The 24,495-nt window shown below is 45.7% G+C and overlaps 1 protein-coding gene and 1 pseudogene across 2 annotated transcripts in view; one reads left to right on the top strand and one right to left on the bottom strand.

Annotated features, from left to right (window-relative positions):
• The window catches only part of LOC139568721 (probable helicase with zinc finger domain), a 59,748-nt gene that overhangs the window by 22,538 nt on the left and 12,715 nt on the right, over window positions 1–24,495 (top strand). For both annotated transcript variants that reach the window (XM_071390753.1, XM_071390754.1), the window contains exons 15-27: window positions 433–534; window positions 1,755–1,933; window positions 5,055–5,173; window positions 6,784–6,929; window positions 7,463–7,610; window positions 8,752–8,935; window positions 9,898–10,126; window positions 13,405–13,675; window positions 18,195–18,246; window positions 19,311–19,498; window positions 20,982–21,204; window positions 21,339–21,421; window positions 22,139–22,640. In XM_071390753.1, the coding sequence (XP_071246854.1) occupies window positions 433–534; window positions 1,755–1,933; window positions 5,055–5,173; window positions 6,784–6,929; window positions 7,463–7,610; window positions 8,752–8,935; window positions 9,898–10,126; window positions 13,405–13,675; window positions 18,195–18,246; window positions 19,311–19,498; window positions 20,982–21,204; window positions 21,339–21,421; window positions 22,139–22,640 (2,426 nt within the window). The remainder of the gene's footprint in view (window positions 1–432; window positions 535–1,754; window positions 1,934–5,054; window positions 5,174–6,783; window positions 6,930–7,462; window positions 7,611–8,751; window positions 8,936–9,897; window positions 10,127–13,404; window positions 13,676–18,194; window positions 18,247–19,310; window positions 19,499–20,981; window positions 21,205–21,338; window positions 21,422–22,138; window positions 22,641–24,495) is intronic.
• LOC139552541 (toll-like receptor 13) lies at window positions 22,789–23,865 on the bottom strand (annotated as a pseudogene).

The following is a 24,495-nucleotide window of genomic DNA, read 5'->3' as shown; positions in this document are numbered from 1 at the left end:
AATATTCATCTGAAACTTTCCAACTGACTATGTTAAATATTAAATGGTGGGAATGAATTATGGATGTTTTAAAAGCCGATACAAGGAGGGTGATTGACCCCTATAGACGGTTATTCATCATCATGTTAACTTTCTGAGAAATAGCAACTTAAAGTCCACGGTCAAGTGCACAGCGTTCCTGCAGCGCTGTTTAAGGGACGTGTTAACATGTTCACTTCAAAATGAAGGTCCTACAATTGTCAGTATGGCCTGCAAGTAGAAACAGTAGGAGTTCTAGCACTCCTAGTCAGTGTTTCTCCGACATACCTACTTGTCTTTATTGTCACGGCCTGGAGTTTTTCCCTGGTCAGATCACATGGTCAACAAAATCTCCTGGCCTTATTTGTTAAAGATCTCTTAATTGCTGACACATTTATCCCCTTTCTTTCGCAGGGTCCTCATTTGCACCCATTCCAACAGTGCAGCTGACCTGTACATAAAGGACTACCTTCATCCATACGTAGAAGCGGGCAACGCGCATGCAAGACCTCTCAGGTAAGGGTCTGTAGACACGCTCTACGAGGGGTTTGCAGCACCTCTTCAGAACACCGAGACCCTCAAGATTTATTCCAAGATATTTTTTTATTTTTTTCCCCGTTACAGTACCCAACCTTGAGAATTCATCGCTTACAACATATTTAAAGGAACATGTCTGCCGCCTGAAATCAATCCCCACCTCTTGTGAACAGTGTGCTTTCAGGCGTTCAGTTCTCCCTGCTGGCTGTAGCCTGAGGCATCAACAAAACTCAAATCCGCTCATAGTTGTATCAACTGCATGGAATCGCAGTCAAAACCAATGATCGCTCAATCAATCAATCAAATGTATTTAATAAAGCTATTTTTACATCAGCAGATGTCTCAAAGTGCTATACAGAAACCCAGCCTAAAACCCCAAACGGCAAGCAATGCAGATGCAGAAGCACGACTGGATCGGATTGATCCATCCACGTCATTGAGGTTAGAGGTGGAACGGAACAGCGGCTGCCTTATGGCAGTGAGCTCGGCAGACCTCGGATCTCTCTGAGGAGATGTGTCCCAGCCTCACAACACAGCAGCTGTGACATGAAGACTCCTACATTCCTCCCTTTCTCGCCTACACTCCATCTCCTTCCCTCGACTGCTGCTTCAGTGACTTCTAATCACAGTAACTGTAATCCAGCCCCCCCCCAACAAAATAAAATGTATCCCTGATTTCTAGCCAGACCCCATGTGGCAGTGAAGGGCCTGCAGGGGGAACAAATGACTTGTTACACTTGACTGATGGCCTGATACCAAGGGCTGTGTTGGGAATCCCACTATAATCGCCATGTAATTGGGCTATCAGCCAATTTCTCCTGAGGCTTTGTGTGCTTAGCCAAGTGAGAAGGCCATAAGTGTACATGCTGAAGGCGATACACAGACAGTTCTTTAGGTCAGCTTAAACCCTGTCGTGGCACAAAACCCCATAAGGAATGAGACAAGATACAACCAATGGAGTGTTATGAAAATGTCAGGACAGTTGCTAAAAGTATGAAAAGTCGATGTTGCTAATGTGTTTCTACTTGTCAATTGCAAGTTCAGCAATTGAAATGTAAAATAAATAACCCCAATCATATTAAAACCAGTCAATGGATACTTCTCAATGTTAATATGTATCTGCTGCTTTTTGATTTTGTCAGCCCAGTTTGTCTGGAATTAACCATCACACTGTCCTCTCTCTCTCTCTCTGCCCCCAGGGTATACTTCAGGAACCGCTGGGTGAAGACTGTCCACCCGTTGGTGCAGCAGTACTGTTTGATCTCTAACACACAGTACACTTTCCAGATGCCTGAGAGGGAGGACATCCTCAGGCACCGCGTGGTGGTGGTCACCCTCAGCACCTCCCAGTACCTCTGCCAGCTGGACCTGGAGCCAGGTGAGTGGCTAACCACTGACGTAGCATACACAGCTAACGCAGAATACAGTTGTGCTTGGTTTGCTAACTGCTTACGTAGCAAATATGGCTAATGTAGCGGCATATACTGTACTGGTGCTTTGTTTGCTAATTGCTTATAGAGCAGACATGGCGAATATTTTCTTAACTCTTTTTGAACTGCACTGTTGGTTAAGGGCTTGTAAGTTAGCATTTCATGGTAAAGTCTACACTTGTTGTATTTGACGCATGTGACGAATTTAAAGTTTGGTTTGATTTAATGTTGCAGCATATACTGGTGCTTGGATTGCTAACTGCTAACATAATAAGAATACACAGGTAACGTAGCATACACGGATAAAATAGCATACACCGCTAACGTAGCACATAGATAAGGTGAAATACATGGCTAACATAGTATACACTGGTGCTACAATGACTTGATACGTTGAGCTGTATACCCACATAAATAACATGGAATACACAGCTAATGTAGCATATACAGCAAACGTTTCATACACTGGTGCGATAACTACTTGATACAAGGCGCTGTATAGCCAGGAACAAGTGAGCAATGCAACTGCAAACTGCGTGTTTAAACAGCTTAGGCTACATGCAAATTGTATGCATTTACCAAGCAGTTTTGTTTTAACGAGCTCATAAAGTTAACAGAATGACAACGGGGCCTTAAAACGACCCAGACACCCACGTACTGTAGCTACACGACACATCTCAAACCCGCCCCAACGCGTCTTTTGATCAGCCGCCACACCTTCCCCATAACAGCAGGAGAAGGCAGAGAGAGCGAAGAAGTAATTTTAAGATGGAGTATAAAAAGACGGTGAAAACAAACCAATTTGTCAGGGGCGAGCTAATAACCGTCTCTAATGTGTCAGCGGAAGGCTTTGTCTGTTGCTTAGGAACACCATCTGCCTGTATCGAATGCACTTCACTTTATTAGCCCCCCCCCCCCCCCCCCGTTTCATCTATCTCCCGCGCTCGCCGTTGATGAAAACCGCCGACAAGATGCAATTGGGAGCCCCTCGCGCTCCTTTGTAGTGATAACAAATCACTAGATCCAGTACACATGTTGAACAGGTTGCGTTGTCTCTTATCTGTTTTTTAGTTTGGGCTTGTTAATCCCCCCCCTCCTCGATGGGCCAGGCTTTTGGCAGCCGATGGTTTTTCTGTATGTGTGAGACAACCGAGAGAAGAACATTTTACTCCTAAATAGTCTACCTCCTAACACCACCTCACCCCGAGGGCGCTCCTTCTTCCCCCAGCTCAGGCCAAATTCCACGGCCATTGTTAGACACATGAAATGCAGTTTGTCCCATGGTTCTTAGCCCCCCCCCCCCCCCCCTTCATGTCCGACTGCTCTTGCTCATCAACAGAACAGAACCTGCCTTCCCAGCCTCGAGGCACACTACAGATTCTTCTGTAATTATCCATGTACATCATTCCTGTACATTATGTGCTGTTTTGCATATTTATGAGGGTGGAGCTGCAAGCAGCAGGGAGCGTTGGCGCTAGCTTCACCTTTGGCTGGGGTTAGAGGTCACCTGTAGTGCATGTTGTTCATGACTCATGACAACGGGAGGTGAATTTATGGGGCTTTGGCGTCTTTGTAGTCTCTTAACTGACGTACAGGGTGCCATTCACAAATAACCCTACTACAATAGATGGTCAAATGTGCTTTATATTTCATCTCTTGCTCAAGTGCGACTGCAGTTCCAACGCTCAACATGAATACAAATGTTGTTGTGCGTTTTGCAAAAGATTTTGTTGTAAAGATAAGTGTGGCCTTACACTATACAGAACATGAATGCATTCCACTCCGGTCTGTTTTGCTAGTACCAAGCGTTAAATGAAAAATCCACGAACGCCCTCAATGGATCCCTTTCTCCACCGTCATACTGTGAAAATGTTGAGGCGTTTGGACCCCGGCTGTACAGTGGTTGTTTCTTCCACCTCTCCCTGCCTGCTCTGCTCAGACAGTCCTCGACTATGCCGTTTCATCCTCATGCGCCAAGCAGCGTTTGAGCCTTCTAAATCAGGGTTACCGCTCGATCCCTTTCGAACGTCTGCAATACCAGCTTTAGTGTGTGTATACGGGCTACTGTCTGACGTTGAGGGAGAGAAAGAGATGGAGAGATGATGGCAGAAGACAGACCCGCATTCATCTTTTTTTTCTGTGTCTTTTTGCTGTCTGCAATCACAAAGCCAGACGGACAAGGAACAAAAAAGAAAAACTGTCTGTACATAACCTTCTCCTCATGGGCTGAGCAATGTTTGAGTATTTTAAATCAGGGATACCACCGCTCCAACCCTTTCAGACGTCAGCGGTAGCAGCATTGGTGTGTAGTGGCTACTGTTGAAGATGGATATAGAGAAGGGGTAGAAGATTAACTAACCTTGTTGCGCCAATGTGTTTTTTGATTTGTGTTTGGGTGAGGCAGGTAGCCTTGTGGTTAGAGCGTTGGGCCAGTAACCGAAAGGTTGCTAGATCGAATCCCAGAGCTGATAAGGTAAAAATCTGTCGTTCTGCCCCTGAACAAGGCAGTTAATTCCACTATTCCTAGGCCGTCATTGTAAATAAGAATTTGTTCTTAACTGACTTGCCTAGAGGTTAAATAAAATAGAAATCACAAAACCAGACAGTCGAGACAAAACCGAGCTGGATCAAATATCCCATCTAAAGTAGACCTACAAGTTTACAGAACGAATAGTGAATGAGAGCATTGGTAATAGTTTATTTTGGGTTAGAAAGTTAATGTGTGTGAATTTTTTATATTTGAAGTGCAACAACTAAGAGCAACACATAGGAACGTTTGGACCCCGATCCAAAAGGACCAAAATGCAAAACTATACATAGCAGCTCTACACCACACAATATCAAAATCAATCATTATCCAATGAGGTTGTGATGTTACAAGTGTCATTACCGATGGCATCCACCATAAGCACCACAGACCAGTGCGTTGCTAATGTCTTGAACTTGCTAGCTGCAATGACCCGTGCACCATTTGTTTCAAGGAGCCTAATGAATCCCCACCTCATGGTAATTAATAGGTCATATGACGGTGCTCTGACTGAATGGGTTTGTGTTCTTCTGTGTCCGCAGGGCTCTTCTCCCACATCCTATTGGACGAGGCGGCCCAGGCCATGGAGTGTGAGACCATCATGCCTTTCGCGCTGGCCAGCAAAAGCACCCGCATCGTGCTGGCTGGAGACCACATGCAGGTAAACCCGCGGTTTAGGAGGAGGTTTATGTCATTGGTTTGAATAAACTCTGACCTTTGAAACACTCTCACTAACTCCTTTTTTTAGGGCCCCTATTTTATTTTTTTGGTCAGGCCCTACTCGTTATTCTCTCATGCAAATTACCTCCGCGCTCTGCAGACCTTTGCCAAGCTAGCAAATAAAGGTCTGCATGTGAAGTTAGCCACAGGCTAACGACGGAGTCCAAAGCACACGGAAATGTAAAGGACTTTGGACTCCTTCGTTAGCCTGTGGCTAACTTCACATTGGCCTTGAGTGAAACAGACTGAGGAGAGACAGAACTTGGCAGGGAGATCATGTTTACCATTCACAGTCCAGTCAGACGAGGCAAACTAAACTAAACTCCCCCTGTCAGTCAAGCTTTGTGGAACACTCCAAAGTAGCCTCTTATTTCCGTTTCTTTTTGTGTTCTGGACATTGTGTTTATTTTAGCGCGACAGGACAGGATTAAGAGTGGGCAGTAGATAAATACACCCTGAGGGAGTTTAACCATGCGATAACGGTTTTAATTAATTCTCTACTCCTTCCTGCACCCTCTCTGAAGGAACAACGCCTTCAAACACGCTCAATTCTCCTCTCCTGCCTCTCCTCTGTCACTTTCTCTTGCCTCTCTCTCTCCCCCTCTATATCTCCCTCTACATCTTAATCTGTTGCACATTGTCTGTGTGCTACGTGTTTGTTGCCAAGGAGGATTTGTTTGCCCCTCCTACTCTCTTCTGTCTTATCACTCTTCATTATGGGATGTTTTGTGTCTCAGCTGAAAGAAGTAGGCTGAGAATAGTGAATGAAGGTCCACGGCTCCTGTTGACTTCAGGTCTTCTATCCGCTGCGTGAGCCTTATTTAAATGCCTGGCTGATCTTTTCCCCTGAGACTGGGAGGTTCAACGTGGAGCTAAATTACCACAAACACAAAACAATCTAGTTCAGCCAGTGTCAGATTAGAGGTAATTGCTATTGTGTTTTTTTTTTTGTGTCTTCAGTGCATCTTAATCAAAGTTGCTGTTGAGGATGTTTCCGGAGCACCTCAACGTGTTATGCTAACTTGAACTATTATTATGTCTTATTGTTGCGTTTTCGATACCATGTGTATCCTGTACATACGACGAATAAAACGTAACTTTACTAATCACTCTAATGGCGAAACATCTCAGCAGAAATGTAGCTACCGATAATCAGATACTGGCCACAGGTCAAATTTTTTTTTTGATTTGGAGACGGTTGGACGTGAACTCATTGATTTGGAGCATTGCGTTATCTGCACGGATTGCATGACTCGAGCTGTCGAAGAACGGACGACGTTTGTTCCGTAAGCCAAATGTACATTATCTGAAACCAAAAGTAGATGTAGAATACATTTGGATCAAACCAAATATTGCCACTAAACATGTACAGTTGCAGTTATATTGACTACAAATGCAGAAAAGACACAACTCCAGTCAGGCTATATCACCACCTGCATATCCCTGTTGCATTAAAAAGAAACAAAATAAAAATGAATTTGACTCAATGTCTTTGGGTTTCCCTCACTTCTCTACCTCCATCCCTCTCTTTTCCCCGTTCCCTCCCTCCAGCTCAGTCCGTTTGTGTACAGCGAGTTTTCTCGGGAGCGGAACCTGCATGTGTCGCTGTTGGACCGTCTGTACGAGTACTACCCAGCCGAGTTCCCCTGCCGCATCCTGCTCTGTGAAAACTACCGCTCCCACGAAGCTATCATCAGGTAGGTGTGAACTTTGTCACGTCGCCAAGACGGATCCAATTTTCACCCTCACTCTGCAACGTCGTTTACAAATGAGAGATTTTATGCAGACAGGAAACTTGAGAGTTGACAGACATAAACGCCCAATGTACACTGAGTCCCATGACCACGGTGTTAAACTATTCTCAGATGGGGATGCTGACATTTTTAACTGGTGGTTTATGAAAGAAGCTTACGCAATGGGTTTGAAGTGGTTTCTCCACCTTAAAGTGGTCTTGGTATTTTATATAATGCTTTTCACTCACACACATTTACATTTGGAGAACATTGTGAATGCACATTCTTTACAAGAATCTCGAAAGTCATTAGGAACGGCGAGGACCGCATGGAAAACTAACAAAAACAGATGGCACCATTGTCGAAGAATAGCCACAATGCACGCAACCGTATCCGTATACAACGCTTCATGCAACCATGCCTTTCTCGACTGACGCAACTGACATTTGTGAAGACCCACTGATATTAAGTCTCCCACCCTCCCTCCCTACCTTCAGCTACACATCAGAACTGTTCTACGACGGGAAGCTGATGGCCAGCGGGAAGCAGCCGTCTCACAAGGACTTCTACCCGCTGACCTTCTTCACGGCGCGCGGCGAGGACGTCCAGGAGAAGAACAGCACGGCCTACTACAACAACGCAGAGGTATAAACCGTTTTGTTCCCTGTATGCCACTGACTTAAGACTGCATTGATAGAGTGAATTTGAATTGAATTGAATTGAATTAGTGCGTTCATGGTGAATTGAACGTTGATTTGAATTGAATTGGTGCAGTCATGGTGAATTGAAATGGCTAATGATTCAATGGAATTGAGTTGAAATGCACACGCGGACAAAACACACCCCATACAGTCAACATTACTGTGATGTATTACTTGTGCCTCATACTATTTACTGCGCTTCACAACCCGACGTTTGACACAACCACTAAATGCTCATTCCTTGTGAAAGCCCAGCATTTAAACCAGGCACTCCAGCGACTGAGTTTGAAATTCAGAGGTGCCTCTGCTAAATCTGAGGGGAAACTTGCCAAGTTGACCCCTGAAACCAGCTGACAGAAGCTGCCCAATTAAATTGGATCTACTCCAATCACAGCGCTGCGCTAACCTGTCATAGACGCCACAGGAATTACCCTACCTCCCTTTGATGATACTGCACCTGTGTCAAACGGCTTCGGGACATTAGCATAATGTCATAGGTTTAGGTTGCCTTGATTTAAGCGTGTGTCCTGTTTGTTTGCTGATGTGACATCTGGATTCTCCTAGTTTTTTTTCTTCTCTCCTCTCGGCTGAAAAGGCCCCTTGAGCAGCAGTCATTTCCGCCGTCTCTTTAGTTCTGCTTTCTCCTTTGAGTGTTTTAAGCCCTGGTTAAGTACTTTAATGACGCATAAATAATGGCAACAACTTAAAATTGACTTTCTCCTGCGTTGCGCTTGTAAAGATTCAATTGACACCAATGGAAGACGAGAAGGATTTTGGCGGGAGGCAACAGGGGCGGGGCGCCCTGCCTTCCAGGACAATTGTTTCTATCCAGCTCGAAGGGCCATGAAAATGCGCGCCACCTTGTAGTCAGTGGGGACTGGAGTAGGGTGAAGTTGCCCCTAGACGCTGATCTTGGGTCAGTTTTGCATTTCCCCCATTTATGGTTAAGGCTAATATTGGGGATGGGAAGCTGATCCTAGATCTGTACCTAGAGGAAACTTCACCCCAGAGATGCCGATTTTCAGACATGATCTATGAGAAACACTGGCACTTGTAACCAGTCTCTCCCTCCTGTGTTACCCGAGGTGTTTGAGATCGTGGAGCGGGTGGAAGAGATGCGCAAGAAGTGGCCGGTGGCGTGGGGCAAGCTGGACGAGGGCAGCATCGGCGTGGTGTCGCCCTACGCCGACCAGGTATTCCGCATCCGCGCCGAGCTCCGAAAGAAGAGGATGCACGAGGTCAGCGTGGAGAGGGTGCTCAACGTCCAAGGTGAGAAGAATACTTTATTTAATCCATTTCCTTATTTTTTTAAAATTCCACTACATTCCACTGTAACCCATTGCACAGACAGCCATTTGGCACATATTTGCTATCAAATAGAATGGGAATGTCAATACAGCAATCACAATGGAATTGTAACAATCAAATCCCATTCTATTCATACACTAAAGCATTTACAGGACTTTCACTGTGGAACTTTCCCGTTCTCCCATTTTAAAGTTCTGTTTTGGCATTCTAAGACGGCAGAGATTTTAAAGTGTGACCCTTCCCATTTCTAGCCGACAACTCCGAGATTCTCAGTGACCGTGTGTGAGATGTGTGGCCGGGGCAGTTGGCAGCAGCACTTCACATCCTCTCTCCTAACATAGTCTGTCTCTCATCTCCCAGCTAGCAGCTCCTTTCGTCTCCGGGATGAGGCTAATGCTCCCACTGGCAACACACACACACACACACACACAGCCATACGCTGCTGCTTCCAGCTCATTAACTCTCTCATTAAGGAGAAGATGCAGCGATCAGGACGGATCTCACAACACACAGCTGTCTCTGTTTCTCAATGTGGTGTTGGTGTACAGTACACATACACTAGCTGGAGTTTGGGTGTGAATTTTTTAATATATTTTTTTTATTGCCAAACTCCTACGCTTTATCATGAATCATTTCTGCAGTAATTGGATCGTATTTTGGGTCATGAATGATGTCAGCGCCTGGTCGAGGTACTTGGATCATATAATTATTATTATGTAATGAATTAGTAATTGTTTCTATGAGGTTAATATCCACGAAAGCACACTGAATATGACCAGTGGCACTTAGTGACCTAATGAAAAAGCATTGTATGAATGCAATTCATGACTAAAACCTTTGCCATACGACACACTAGCTCCTCAGTGCTGGCTGAAAACTAAGGTCTAAACAGGCCTTGTATGTTCCCCCCTCCCGCTCTCCAGGTAAGCAGTTCCGGGTGCTCTTCCTGAGCACAGTGCGCACGCGGCACACCTGCAAGCACAAACAGACGGCCATCAAGCGCAAGGAGCAGCTGGTGGAGGACTCGACAGAGGACCTGGACTACGGCTTCCTGTCCAACTACAAGCTGCTCAACACGGCCATCACTCGCGCCCAGTCCCTGGTGGCCGTGGTGGGAGACCCCATAGCGCTCTGCTCGGTGGGCCGCTGCAGGTACAAAAAACCAACCAGTGTTGTCATTGGTTAGGGCCCGGTTTTGAATATTTAAATGAATCCTTCCTTGAAGAAATCCCTGATCTGACATGGCTGGATTGGTGAAAGCTATACGGTTGAACTGTTGCTTACACCTATCAATCTGGGTTAGATTGGTGATTACTCCAAGGGGTGGAGGAAAGAGGGGTGTGTTTTTATAGTGCTCAAGCAGGGCCTGGAGTTTTCCCTGGTCACGTCCTAGTCATCGAAGTATTGCACTTGTAATTTAGCTGTTTTCATGTTCCATTACATGTTCTGAAGGCTCACAGTAAATGTTACGCTTTGCAGTGTGTGGGTGGGTGGAAGGGGCACAGTCGGTGTGCCAGCTGTGCAGGAAGAAGTAGCACAGTGGGGGGTATATCTCCCTGCCAGGCAGGCTTGCTCTACCTCTGCCCCACACTCATTCACACACCCTCCCCAATCCCTCTCCAATGCACGCCGGCGGAGTGTCAGCTTAGGATGACATCATAACGCCAGGCCCTGACCGAGCCATTGACATCAGCGATGTGCTCTGTTTCTGGGTTGTTTTGTTAATGCTGTCATATTGTAGGAGGGGTGGGGCAAGGGGGCACTAGTTGTTCTCCAATGGAACTGAAATATGGGGGGGGGTGTATTGAATTTGGTGCAGCTATTTGTGACCTATAGAGTTCTCATCTTTTCCCTGAATGGAATTAAGCCAAAATCGACACTTTGCCTAGTTCTGTGTTGTTTACGTCTGAATTTTCCCCCATATTCAAAGCGTCTTCAGGGTTGGGGCATAGATTCTGCTACCCCATTCCCCATTGCAAACACACACACACAAACAACACCCCCACGGCGCTCACCGACCCCCAGCTGCAGTCCCTCTCTCCCGTTGCCGTGGCAACTGTTGAGCGTCAGCCAATCGCGGCATCCGGCTGCGGCAGTTGTTTGGAAAATGTCTCCCCCAGTTAAATCAATGGCGCTAACGAGGAAGAAGCTCTGTTTAGATGGACAGTCTAAATGCCTGGAGAGGGGGGGGGCACCCCCAACATCAAACTGTCACCTTTAAAAAGATCATGGCCCCATAGAGTAGGCTGCACAGACGCACGTGACGTGCATACATACTCGCTCATACACACTCACACACATGCACATGGCGGGTGGGAAAGAGGAGGAGCATGAAAGTGAGAGATGATTGGGGCGTTGACTCATTTTCGATATGTCACAGACCCCCCCCCCCCCCCTTCCATGTTGGTAAGAACAGGGCACTGGACACACACCCACCACTCTGCTGTGCCTGTCAGATAAGCCAGCGGGTAGCCACAAAGGTTAAGCAGCCCGACTACAGAGAGATGCCATGGCAGTTCTATATACACATATAACCCTCCACAAATCATGATCTCTCTCTATCTTTTTAGACGCTTCTACTATTGTTCACATGGTCTTTCGTGAATGACGTGTGGAATACAGTCGTGCTCTTGGTGAATGCACATCGAATAAACAAACAAATTGGCGGTGAACTTACTAATTCAGATTTGTTTTACGGATTGTGTAAAATTGATAGAATTCTCCATCTATTTGGACTTGAAACTCAGAATGAACAGATTGTGTTGTCTCTGTCCATGCCGCCCATGTCGGCTGGATGTGGGTCATGGAAGTGATGCCTTAAACGTGGGTAATCTGAGGGGACAGGATGGGGTGGGGGTTGTCTCGCCTATGGGGGGGACAGACTCAGACCATCTTATTGACGCCTGATTTGACAAAAAATAGCCTTCGCAAGTCACTGCAGATCAATGATATAACCCAGACACACATCTACCTCCCATCCAGCCACAATAAGGAGAGAAGATGCACGTTGCCACTGGAGTCCTTGTTCTGTGCGACGTGCACTGTACCACACCAGCCATAATTGTGAGGTGCCCTCAATTTGATACCAGCACAAAAGCCTTGCATTTGCTTTCAGAGTGAAGCTAGAGATTCATAGAAATGTAAATTCAATACCATTTAATATTCTATAAGGATTTTTCAATTTACTTCTTAAATGGAGTTGAAATGGAACTGACCCTTAAGTTAGGCAGTAGTGAATCTCGCAAGCTTGCATCATAGTGATGCTTTTTCATAGAGACGTCTACTCTAGATGCAGTCATTTTCAACTCACTAACGTTGACCCCTTTGAATATTTATCGTTGGGTTTGTGATGAGTATGCTGTGTCATTTGACAGCACCTGTAGCTGTCGCATATTGATGATGTAAGGGACAGTTGTGAATAGGTGCCTGTTTCTGTTCCTTAAAAGGGCTGACCGCCTATTTTCCCTCGGCCACAGGTTCTGCAGTTAATATGCAAATCTGTGAATAATTTCCGGAAATTTTTGTTCACCCGGACATTATGCAAGCTGTGTTGTTTCCGTACACGTGCACATATATATACACAAACATGTAAATCATAGACTCACAAAACACACGGTCTACTCGTCAGAACTGATCTGTTATGAACATGCCATCACCACTAAAGACATGTTCTTTTGAATTGACAAAGAACTTCATTTGCTTTGGTGTTGTTGCCTACAATAGCCCTTTTTAAATGGACCGTGATTTATTCATTTATGCTACAGTACATGATTTGGAGTCCTATCTACAGTAGTGGGTGGTTTAATAATCGAATTCTGAAAGTAGGAGCCTTTTGCATGAAGATTCTGTGCAGGATTTGACTATTTTAACCTTTTTGACAGGGAGTATTTTCCAGGTGAGCCCTGTATAGCACCCCAGTACACATCAAAACATTAAACTACACGTTAAAATACACGTTATTGTACACAACAATACACAAAAAGTAAAACACAATCATAAAAAACAGACATTTTCCAGTGAAAAGAATGTCTGAAATACCCTAGAGGCACCAATTCCTCCAATTTTAAAGCATATTGTAGATTGTTCCACATGTAAGGTGGAAGGAAATTAAAGGCTGAATTACCTAAAATAGTCTCCAGAGTCCAGAGTCTCCTGTGAACGGGGCTGATAACTTGTCATTTTAAATCTTAACAGTGATGTTAGGTAAGTCGGAAGTTTGTGGAGCAGGGCTTTGTAAACAAAAAGAGCATAAGGATGTGATCTAGTGTGTGTGCGCGCGTTGTGCACTAGGCATTTCTTGAAATGACTTAAGTCGGCGTGTGAGCGAGTGTGCAACCAAGTGTTCGAGAGTCAAGATAAAGTGTATTATGAGAACACGTCCGTATATGTCCATGCCACTCACATCACCCCCCTCTCCCCCCCTCTCACAGAAAGTTCTGGGAGAAGTTCATCTCCATCTGCCACGAGAACGCCAGCCTGCACGGCATCACCTATGAGCAGATCAAGGCCCAGCTGGAGGCCCTTGAGCTCAAGAAGACCTACGTGCTCAACCCGCTGGCGCCCGAGTTCATCCCCCGCGCCCTGCGGCCCCAGCCGGCCCAGCACGCCCATCATCACCAACACCATCACCAACACCCACACCCCCAGGGACACACGGCCAGCAAGCAGCCCGGGCCCCAGCAACAGCAGTCTCCTCTAAAGGTAAGTGGGTTAAGCCTGGGGGAGGGTGGCAGAGCAGCTGGGGGCTATGGGTCTTGGGGCTATGGGTCTTGGGTGTGGTGGTGTAATAGGATACTGAAGGTTGGAGGTACTGTGCATTGTGGTCTTGATTGTACTGGTTTTTGTGTCAAGAGCTGCAACGCTGCTGAGTTTTTCACGCTCAACAGTTTCCCGTGTGGTCCACCACCCAAAGGACATCCAGCCAACTTGACACAACTGTAGGAAGCATTGGAGTCAACATGGGCCAGCATCATGTGGAATGCTTTCGACACCTTGTAGAGTCCATGCCCCAGCTAATTGAGGCTCTTCTGAGGGCAAAAGGGGGTACTCATAATGTTTTGTACACTCAGTGTATATTAAGCGAACATTGATGAGAGATGGCGGCTGGCACAATTACTTTTTAACCATGTAACCGATGGTTATGGATGAAGACCGTCATGAAAATAAAATAACCATAACTGTAACAATTGTATAAATGTTGTTGTGTGGAACAAAAAGCTGATTGAAGACAGGACGTCCAGGCATTCGTGCATTTGAGTCCGTTTCTGCTGTAACATGGACTCTACAACTTGATATAACTTTGTTGCTCGTTGGTGAAACAATCAAGGTGTTGTAGCAAACAAGTCTTTGTTTGCCTGGGCAACGCCCCCTTCCTGCAGCAGCACATACAGTCAAGAGCGGAGGAGCAAATGTCAGTCTCAACAAAATTAGGATAGGACTGGCCACTTCAGAGCCTAGTTCCTCTCTCGGTTTCTTCCCTGGTTCCTGCCTTCCTAGGGAGTTTTTCCTAGCCACCATGCCTCTACATCTGCGTTGCTTGCTCTCTGGGGTTTTAGGCGCTGTTTCTGTGTCAGCATTTTGTGACAACTGCTCTATAACTACATTTGATAGAGAGATATACATACATACTCAGTATGTCGTTTTATTTATTTTTTGGGGGTGGGGAGGGGGGGTGAATGTGGCCATTTTGCTGACCAATAATCTTCATCCAAAATTCCATGATCGCCACAGTCCTAATGAGAGGGATGCATGGCTCTGGCTATCAGTGTCTTTGTCTTGGTGGCAGTACAAGAGTACACTCAGAACTCACATAGTCAGTGGTTTTAGAGCTCAAGGAATTCATCTTCTTTTCAATTCAATCAGCTTCAGTTCAATACAACGTAATTGGTTCCCTCGTGGGCCTTTTTGGAAAACATTTCGGAACATTTTGTACTTTTTGTGGTTACTTCAAGAGTAGTTTCCTCAAGTAAGTCCTCGAGGTAGTTGTAATTATTATCGCAAAACCATGTTTTTCTTTTCGAAAGTGGGTTTTGAAAAGACGAGGAGAGAATAACCGCTTGAGTTTGCACGAGTGCGTCTGTTTTAAATTTTTATTGTCTCCCCCTGTGAAAATGTTAACTGTTTTTCTGCTGTCCTCGCTACTGGCGTAAAGGTTAACTAAATCACCACAGCTGTCAAGCCCCTGTATCGCCCACTGGGTCTAATGAGGTGGATATCCACATCACACACACGTGCACACAGTCACGTGCACTGCCCTGTGCGTACATACACGGTAACACCGAAAAGAGCGCATACTGGCTCACACACACACAAAGTACTACTCCATACAGAAAGGTCAGTAGTAAGTCTCTGTCTCCTGCCATATAGGGCTGGGTGGTAAAATGTAAAAAAACAATATACCAGTATTCATTCATGGACCGGTTTGGATTTTTACTTTACCTTCTATAAAGCTATTTTAATGTTTGATTTATAACGTACAATTATTCAGTAATGACTTGAAAAAATTAGGACTTTGAATATCTTATATATAAAAAATATCCTACAAATAGGACCACTTCACTATCAGTTTTGTCCTATTATTTTTTTGGGGTTGGTTTGGTTGAACAGTATAAAGCAATCGGAAAGGAGAACGTTTATTAATTTGTTGCTAAGCACTAGAACTTGTGTTATTCACAAACGTCAAATACCGTCATAATGTCAAAAATGAGAACAATACAGTGATACAGTATTTTGGCCATATCGCCCAGCCCTACTACCAGGTGTGACATGCACCAACACCTATACACACACTCTTGTATACACATACTCAAATAACTTGCTGTAATACATCTTATGTCAATATGTTAAATGGCCACTGATAAAAGCAAATTCTAGAGGCGCTGCTGCAGTACAGCGAAACGTGCCCAGTCAGACCTCTTCGAGCAAGTTCGTTTGCCATCTTGGATGAGCAGACTGATAGCCGTGTGAGCCCATCTTGATCAAGTATTCATCCTCCAGGTGCATCTGACATTGCTGTCCCTTTGCGTAGACTCGTTCCGAGCTCCCAATATCACTTGCCCAATATGGCTGCCAAGCAGGAAATGGCGCTGCCATCACCCGGTGTCCCCTGGTCTGAAGGTGTCCTCCTCCAGCTCTGTCTCGATCTCCCTCACTAGCTATGTGGCACTGGTCATCTGGCCTGGCATAGACCTAGAAGAATCTATGCCAAGGCAGATGCAATGGAGCGATCATTAGCAACTGTATTGCACCTGTGACGGAGGTTGGCTTGGCAGGAGTGACATTGAGAGGCTTTGATACGGTCACCTCATGCTCCTGCAGTCATCTAAAAAGATGGGGTTTACTATTGACTTCCATTTTTTTGCTAGTCACATTACATCGCTCATATTTCTTTATTTATATATGGTACGTCTAGATCTAGTACAGATCGACTACAATATCTCACCCCTGAAAATAACACATTGTTTTATTTAAACATCTATGAATATGCTGTATGTGGCAAGACGAGACGCATTATGCCAAGACAACCTATGCTATTAGGTGCGATATTGACTTGGTAGCGACTGCTGTTTTAACTTCATACTCATTTGCCCCTCCATATGTTACGATGTTTTTTTCCCACGGTAGTTTTTATTGCTAGTGTGCACTCTGTTTTGTCACTGAACTCCTAACAAATAACTTAGCCCTTATTCCTTGTAATAACAGTCGTAATGTCAACTCTCTAGCCTCGTAGGCTGGTAGTTACTACATTCGCTAGCGAGGGGTCTCAATCGTCGGTCCAGGCTGTGCATCATTAGTCTCTCCTAATTTCAGATCATCTGCTGACTAGACTGGCTCGAAGTCGAATGAACCCCAGTCCCTGACTACAGCTTGTGCCCCTTCGTTTTAACCACAGTTCCCTGTTTTCACCTCACACTTTTTTAATAGTTTAACACAACCACAAGAAGCATGTCCTGATTGTCTAAACAGAAAAAGGGGAAACCAAACCAGCCATCTAACCTACCATGAGGCGCATCCCCCAAGGGAAACCACGTCGAGTGTTATCAGTTTAACACCACCGCCTAGGGGGACCGTGTGCCTCAGCTCGGCTACGCTAAGACACGCTAAAGTAGATTACTGCGTACGTTCCTCCGTGCATCAATAATACAACAGGTTGCAATCCACCTAAAGTCAATTGGATGGAGAACTTCCGTGTTGTTGGTCACATAACAATCAATCAATGTCAGACGTTGTTGTTTGAAAAATAGATACGGCCCAATGTTGTGAGGGCGTTAAAATGGAACCTGGGGGCACGGAATTGCCTCTCTTCTCTGTATGGAGAGCGAGAGAGAAGAGTAGAGATGGAGAGAGAATTAAGATGTATTGGTGCGTGCTTGTGTGAGTGTGTAAGTTGCTTTGGATAAAAGTGTCTGCTAAATTGGCTGTTGTGTGTGTGTTGCTTGCTCACTCCAGTTAGTGTCAGTCGTCATTAGCCTATAAACTGATGAAAAAGGTGTGTAATGTATGCTGTCCTTTTTAGTACAGTAATGATGTAAGGAAGCGCTTCTGTATGCAACCATCATAACAGCTATAGAACCACCCAGTTCCAGCTGAATTGATTATTAAATGAGGCACGAGTATAGGATGGCCATTTTTTCTATGAGCACAGAATTGGTCAAATGATTTAAAGAAGCGAGGAGTCTTAAAATACGAAACCTACGACGTTTTGATGTCTTCGAGGCCGGTAGTATTTCTGCCCACATGACTTGTCCACATGAAAGCCTACTTTCGCTAAGAACTCAAAATGCAGGGTGTTTGAAATGTTTTGACCCATTGCTTATTCTTTCTATCAGCGGTTTTCCCTGTTCAGGTCACGTCAGGTAAAACTCCTGGCCCTAGAATACTATAGCTGCCGCCCCCATGAATCCACAAAGGGGCTTTCTAGTCTTCAAGAGCTGCAGCAGAATGCTTTATCCTCCAAGAATGTTGTTGACATTTAGATTCAACACCGTTGGCTATTTAAAGCGTTCTGCAAGCGTTAACTGTGTAGCCATTGTGACCAATGTGCCATTGTGACCAATGTGGGCCACCGCGGACCTTACGGTTACCGCTGCCTGCCCGCCTTGGAGCGAGAGCCTCGCTCGCTCTCCACTTACTCCCTCCCTCCATCCCTCCCCCTCTTTTTCTATGGACTTCTCTCGCTCCGGCGCTTTCTAAGGATGCCTCCCTCTCTCTTCTCTTCCAGGGGAAAGGTCAACATGCGAACCACACGGAGCACTTCCCACCTGAAGGATTTGGTGAGTGTCCATCTTTTCTCTTCCTTCCGTCATCTAAGTGTTGACTTGTCTATTTGTATCTCTTTCTGGAGTCCATACAAACCGCTCACAGACAAACAATTACCACTGTTAGTGTCAGGGTAAACACTGCCAATGCAAACTGAAAGTCAAGAACGCTATACTCTAGCTGTATGTAGTTTGAGGGTGAAGCACTGTCCAAGTCTTTAAACTGCCATCTCTCCACAAACATACTCAGAATGTTTAACCTCTTCTCCAAAAAAAAGACCTATTACGTTAGTCATAATACAGGAAGGACACCGTATTTATTCATTTTCCATTGATTGGATTCACTTCTCAATGGTTCATGTTTCACTGGGATGTGAAGATTCAAGGTTAGCGAGGTGTAGCATAGTGCACCCTACCGTGTAGGAGCGCTGTCACCGTGAATCTAGTCGCCCCGTATGGAGAAAGCACGAGGGGGGTAGGGGAGAGATGGATAGAAAGGAGGTATATTGTGCCATCACTTTAGACGGAGAGCTAGAGCGAAGAGGAGAACAGTGAGGCGTACCACGAGTACCATCATGTACCATCAGTAGGCCCAAGGCTACTGTGGCAGTTCCTATAAGAACACTGCGTGAAGTGATAATAGGGTGTGGTGTAGTCTGGGAAGACATGAAGTCAGGTTAACTGTTCTTTATCCATGACTGGGGGACAAGGAATTATACACAAACAAACATATCTTTCTAGCTAGATCATCGCAGGAGTTGTCTACATTTGAAGACCAACATGGTGCAATTGTTGCTGTGAAAACGTTGTTGTGTTAAAATTATTTTAAGACCTCTTATATCCAAAGAAGTACCAATTGTTTCAAAATACAATAACATTATCTCATGGTGAAATTAGCTTGGTCCGCATAGGCACAAATAACAGAGACCAAAACAATGATTAGGTCTAGATAATAAAATCCTTCAGGAGTAGCAACAAGACTAGCCACTGCTGTAATGAGTATCACTTTAGGAGTAGCAGATCATTAGCAGATATGAACTTTTACTTTCCTCTTCTCTTCCTCCCTCAACCCTCTCCAGTTCAACCCAACCCTGCGGTGTTGATGGGCAACCCCATCCGGGCGTTCACGCCGCCCCTGGGGGGCACCCCTGGCGGCATGGGCAAGTCCCCCAGTCCCGTGCAGAGGATAGACCCCCACACGGGCGCCAGCATACTCTACGTGCCTGCCGTCTACGGGGGCAACATGGTCATGTCCATGCCACTGCCCGTAAGTATACTGCTACTGGGAATTGTAGTTTTATTGTTGAGGAAAGACTCAATGTTTTGGTTTGAATGAATGAATTTTTGTAAGTGTATTGCTTTGAGTCAGAGTTGGAAGGTGTTGAGGAACGGGTTAACTGTGTGTGCAGAGCATACAGCATACTGTACACCCTTATGCATATGCATACTCGCACACGCAAACTGACTTACACAGATCTTTCAGTTGGTGTCCGTTCTTGGTCTAAATGTTTATTTGAGTCAAGGAAAACAATACTTTTTTGGTTGTAACGTGATGAGTCAGTCAAAAAGAAACACGGACCCCTTATGCAATACTGCATTTAGTTCAGACTTGTCCGTTGGGCTTCGGTGTTATACCGAGTTAACGAAAACTCAGCAGCGCGTAACGATCGCTAATTGAGTGCCAAAATCCCCATAAGTTTGATTTCGACATGTTCCTTTTGTGTTTGGGCCCTCTGTCTACATTCCTCCTCTGAAAACAAGACAGAGAAAAACACGTTAATTGAGAATAATGACTTCTGTTAGTCTGAACAATTTCAGCCTGGCCCGCAGGGTGAGATTTCACACTCGTTATTCCTCGTTCAGTAATGGGAAGAAAGTCAACTCTCCATCTAACCCAATCTAGGCTGTTTATTTCCCCATTCAACCATAATGGCACATGGCTGATAGAATGAGCGTTTTTAATCGGGAGGATGATTTGGCACGGCAAATGGCTTTGTCGACACGCGGAGGGGAAGGCTGTTTTAAAAATGATGTTCTCGTTAGATAGATGCCATCCTTTTTTATGTTGTTCACCGCACTATTGCGTTTTTTGGGGGAACAAAGGGGTTATTTTACTATTTTCAGGGCCATTTTTCTTTATTTGAGGAGGATTTTTTTTGGCATATTTTTTTTGTAAGCATTTTTTTTGAAGATGCTTTTATATAGGAATTTGTTTATTCTATGGACCATGCAAACAATCAGTCTTCATTCCTTTACATACCAATGCCTTTTTTTTATTTTTTATGTACGTCTTGTGGAAATTATGGATGGATGTGCTTTGTTTAAAATGGCCTTTTTCAAAATGTTCATTGTATTTCTGCTCACTGTTGTCAGTCAGTTTACATCCACTGCAATAAAGGGATATGTTTCACTCACCAGCTGGCCTGACAGGTGGCAGAGTCCAATCCAACAACAAACTGCTCTCCATCTGAGAACCAGATGAATATTTTAACACACTGTCTGTTTCCTCCGACCTGCATCAGCCACTGTGCTTTTCACATAGACCGTCAGCACATCGGGGGGGTGCACTAGTCTAGGCCATATTATATTTGAAATTATAAACTGGGTGGTTCGAGCCCTGAATGCTGATTGGCTGACCTGCTTCCTGTCAACCCTATCTGCTCCGACTGACTAGGCGTATTGTGTGTGTTTGATGTCTATTGATGTGTGTGCATTGATTTTATATTGACTCGTATTGATGTGGTGTCCAGTCTGTCCCCATCCAGTTGCCGTGGCCCGGCTACCAGAACCGCTTTGCCATGGACCCACGTATCATGAGCCACCAGGCGGCCATGGCCTACAACCTGAACCTGCTGCAGGCCCAGAACCGGGGCTCGCCCATCCCCTACAGCGGAGTTGCACACCCTTCCCCCTTGGGCATGGGCCAGCAGACCAGTCCCGACAAGGAGCTTCAGGCTGATTCCGTCAGAAACGGTGTGTAGAAAATAAGTTGTAGTACTTTAATGTGGAAATTGGTAGAAACTGTGTGAAGTCGGTGTCTTAGCACAGTGACTCACACACAGCACAGAAGCTGAAAAAGTGTCTGCATTTTTTTTTAACCCCCTCAGGTAAAATGGACGGGTGTGCAAAGTCCGAGCAGAGCCGGCTACAGACACCAGAGAGGAAGACCTCGGAGATGAAGGACAAACCGGTACGTTGTTGTTGACTCGCTCTGTAGTCACGCTGTGGGCTTAGTTGGTGCTTTATCACAATGAGAAAAAGGACTTTCAATACTCTCCATTAAAGCCTCTATTTAGCAACAATATGATTTCAAAAAGGAGTTTTGCTCAGACATATTTAACTATTGATATAGAGCGGTTGGTTGTTTAGCAATAAAAACGACCTGTCTGTATACAACTATGGGGCAAAAGACCGGGTTGGCTTGATTGTTGACGGCATGTAAACTATATTTAGTCTCCAATGTTTATTGAAAACATAAATACATTTGCACAATCAGCACTTGTTTTCTCTCAAATACATCGTTACAATTGTTGGTTAGCGAGCTAGCGAATTTTAGCCATGTTAGCATTAACGTGACATCAGTCAAAACACAAAACAACACATGGTATCAAGAACAGGATAAAACTAGCTGAAATGAGCCACCTGCAATTCCCCACATGGCAGTTTCTTGTCATCGTTTCTATCCATCTGGCCGTCCAGAATCACAACAATACACAGACTTCTGCCCGAATGAAGCATCGTTTTCGTGACGTTGTCAGTTAACCCATTCATAGTTAATGAACTATTTAGAATTGATAAATGAATACGTATCTAAGTTAATATAGTTTAATTCATTCTGTAGAATTGCTGTATGGCTAAATGATCAATGTGATTGTAGCCCAGCTCACACTGTGTTCAACTGCTCCAGGGAGAGTGTGATCCGGGCGGTGGCCGGAGTCTGGACTCTCAGACAGACGGACTGGGCTTCCCCAATGCCATGCTCCACCGCAAGGACAACTCGAGCCAAAGACCCCTCAACTACCACCTGGCACCCCCCAACCCGGCCTTTGCCCCCCATCCTGTGGGCCGGGCATTCCCCCCACAGTACCCCGGCGTGTCCAGGCTCCCCTTTAGGGTGCCGTCCCAGCACCCAGGTGGGGGCCCGGCCATGGGCCAGCCTAACCAGCATCACTCGGCCCAGCTATCACCAGCCTACGACAGCGGCAGGCACAACCCCTCCTTCTTTGGTGGGGTCATGGCCTCCCACAGGGTTGTGCCGGAGACTGAAGAGGAGGGGCCGGAGGAGATGGGGAATTCCATGAGGTCCCAGATGGGCCACCAAGGGGGGCACCACCCGGCCCTGTCACAGCCCAGCCGAGTTAACAGCTTCGGGGAGGAGAACCAGGAAGGAGGCCTGGGAGATGGGATGGGTGAGTTCTACCTTAGAGTGTACTTTTTTTTGTCCCCTCTAACCCGGGAGGTTTATTCAAAGCAAGGGAACAATAATAACAACAAAATAGCAAACAAGAATCTGTAAATGTTGAATAATAAAAATAAGCTATAGAAAATCGTGCTTTTTCACGTCTGTAAATATTGAATACTCTTGTGATACAGGTAGGTATACAGGTATAAATGTATATCTGTGTGTTGCGTTAGTCTGGACTGTGGTTCAGGAGGGGCCAGTTTGGTCCACAGACGGTCCCAGAAGGCAGGCTGCAGGGCCGTGTCCCGGGGCCAGTCCAGGTAGATTCTGGTCTGGACCATTCTAGCCAGACGGTGGTGGGCAGACAGCTGCCTATGTGGGATGTTCTCCAGGATGAGGAAGTCCCTGTGCTCCACCAGCAGACGGAGAGTGGCCAGTAGAGGCTCGCTGTGATGTTGTTTACGATGTCCTTCCCTAGCTGGAAGTCCCTGCTGTGCAGACAGAGACGTAGGAATGGAGGCCCCCTCTGTTCCAGGTTGGGCAGTAGCTGTTCCACCACCCAGCGCTTGTCTTTTCTGCTGTACGACACAAAGGCATCATAGCAGTACCTGGGGTTGGGCTTCCGCAATGCTTCCTCCAGCCAGCCTCGTGCAATGTGGAAGAGGGCCAGCTGATGGAGCAGGATCACCAGCATGAAGAGGAGCGGGCCCCGGGAGGTGCAGAGGAACAGGAAAAATCCCAGGTTCAGGGTGCAGTTGGCATCCCAAGTATCTGCCGAAGTTCTGGATACCGTTAGCATTTTTGCATGTCAGCTCCGCTTCTCTGGCCTAAAACAAGATGACCTTGACTTGTTTTTGTCTCTGGGCCCAGGTGATTAGCCAAGCATTCACAGCTGCAGTGCAGATGAGGGTCTGCGAATAGCATGTACCTCAGGCTGGTCAGGGGTTCTGGGAAGCTCTCCATCACGGTGAACTCATCGATTCGCACTGCCAGCTGCCTGAGGGAGTGCAGGTCTCCGCTCAGATACTTCTCTAGATTTAGGATTCCGCAATTGATAAGGTTCAGGCTGTCCGGCCTGGTCAGCTTGTGGAACATGATGGCCAGCCCTGGCTGCAGGTAAATGTCCAGTTCTTCCAGCTTCAGATACCTCAACTGCACAAGCCTGTTCAGGTCAGTGATGTCCATAAACTTGGCATAGAGCTTCGACTGGAAGTTAACTCCTGCAGGGAGGGGAAGTACTTTGCTGCGAAGTGAGACCCACACAGGAGGTGCTCTGTCTTGCCCGTGAGGGTGACAGCAGTCTTGGAAGGACACAGTTGGGGCACGGAGTCGAAGGGCCAAGCCTGGTTTTGGGGTGCTGTCGCTGCCAATGATAATTGTCAGGTTGTACCCCACTGAGAAAATTGTGGGAAGATTACAAAAATGTACATCAGATTCTTCTTTCAAGCTGTATCATCTACTTGATTTTTTTCTTCATTTGTTCTCTGCTCTGCTCTCTGACTCACTGGAGAAAGTTTCCTAAATCTATATTCTTTAGGGAAGTAAGGTGGATTAATGCATGAGCTTCGATGTGTACAACTGTGTTATCTTCCAGTGTTAGGGTCTCCAAGCTTCGCAGGCCATAGAAAATGTGCTTGGTAATCTGTGAGATCTTGTTACCACTAGGAACCTCAATTGACCACGTCCATTAAATGTAAAGTCAACAATAGTGGTGATTTGATTGATTGCCAAATCCAGCCGCTCCAAATGTGTGAAACAGAACTGCTGAGATGTTTGGCATGTTGAAGACTTTCAGAGACTGTGTCTTCAGCCAGGTGATGGGTCCCTTTTTGAGTGTCACGAAGAACACCAAGCTCAGCTTT

Source organism: Salvelinus alpinus, chromosome 2 (genome assembly GCF_045679555.1).
Source record: "Salvelinus alpinus chromosome 2, SLU_Salpinus.1, whole genome shotgun sequence".
NCBI lineage: Eukaryota > Metazoa > Chordata > Actinopteri > Salmoniformes > Salmonidae > Salvelinus > Salvelinus alpinus.
This window is presented reverse-complemented; position numbering and strand designations above follow the sequence as displayed.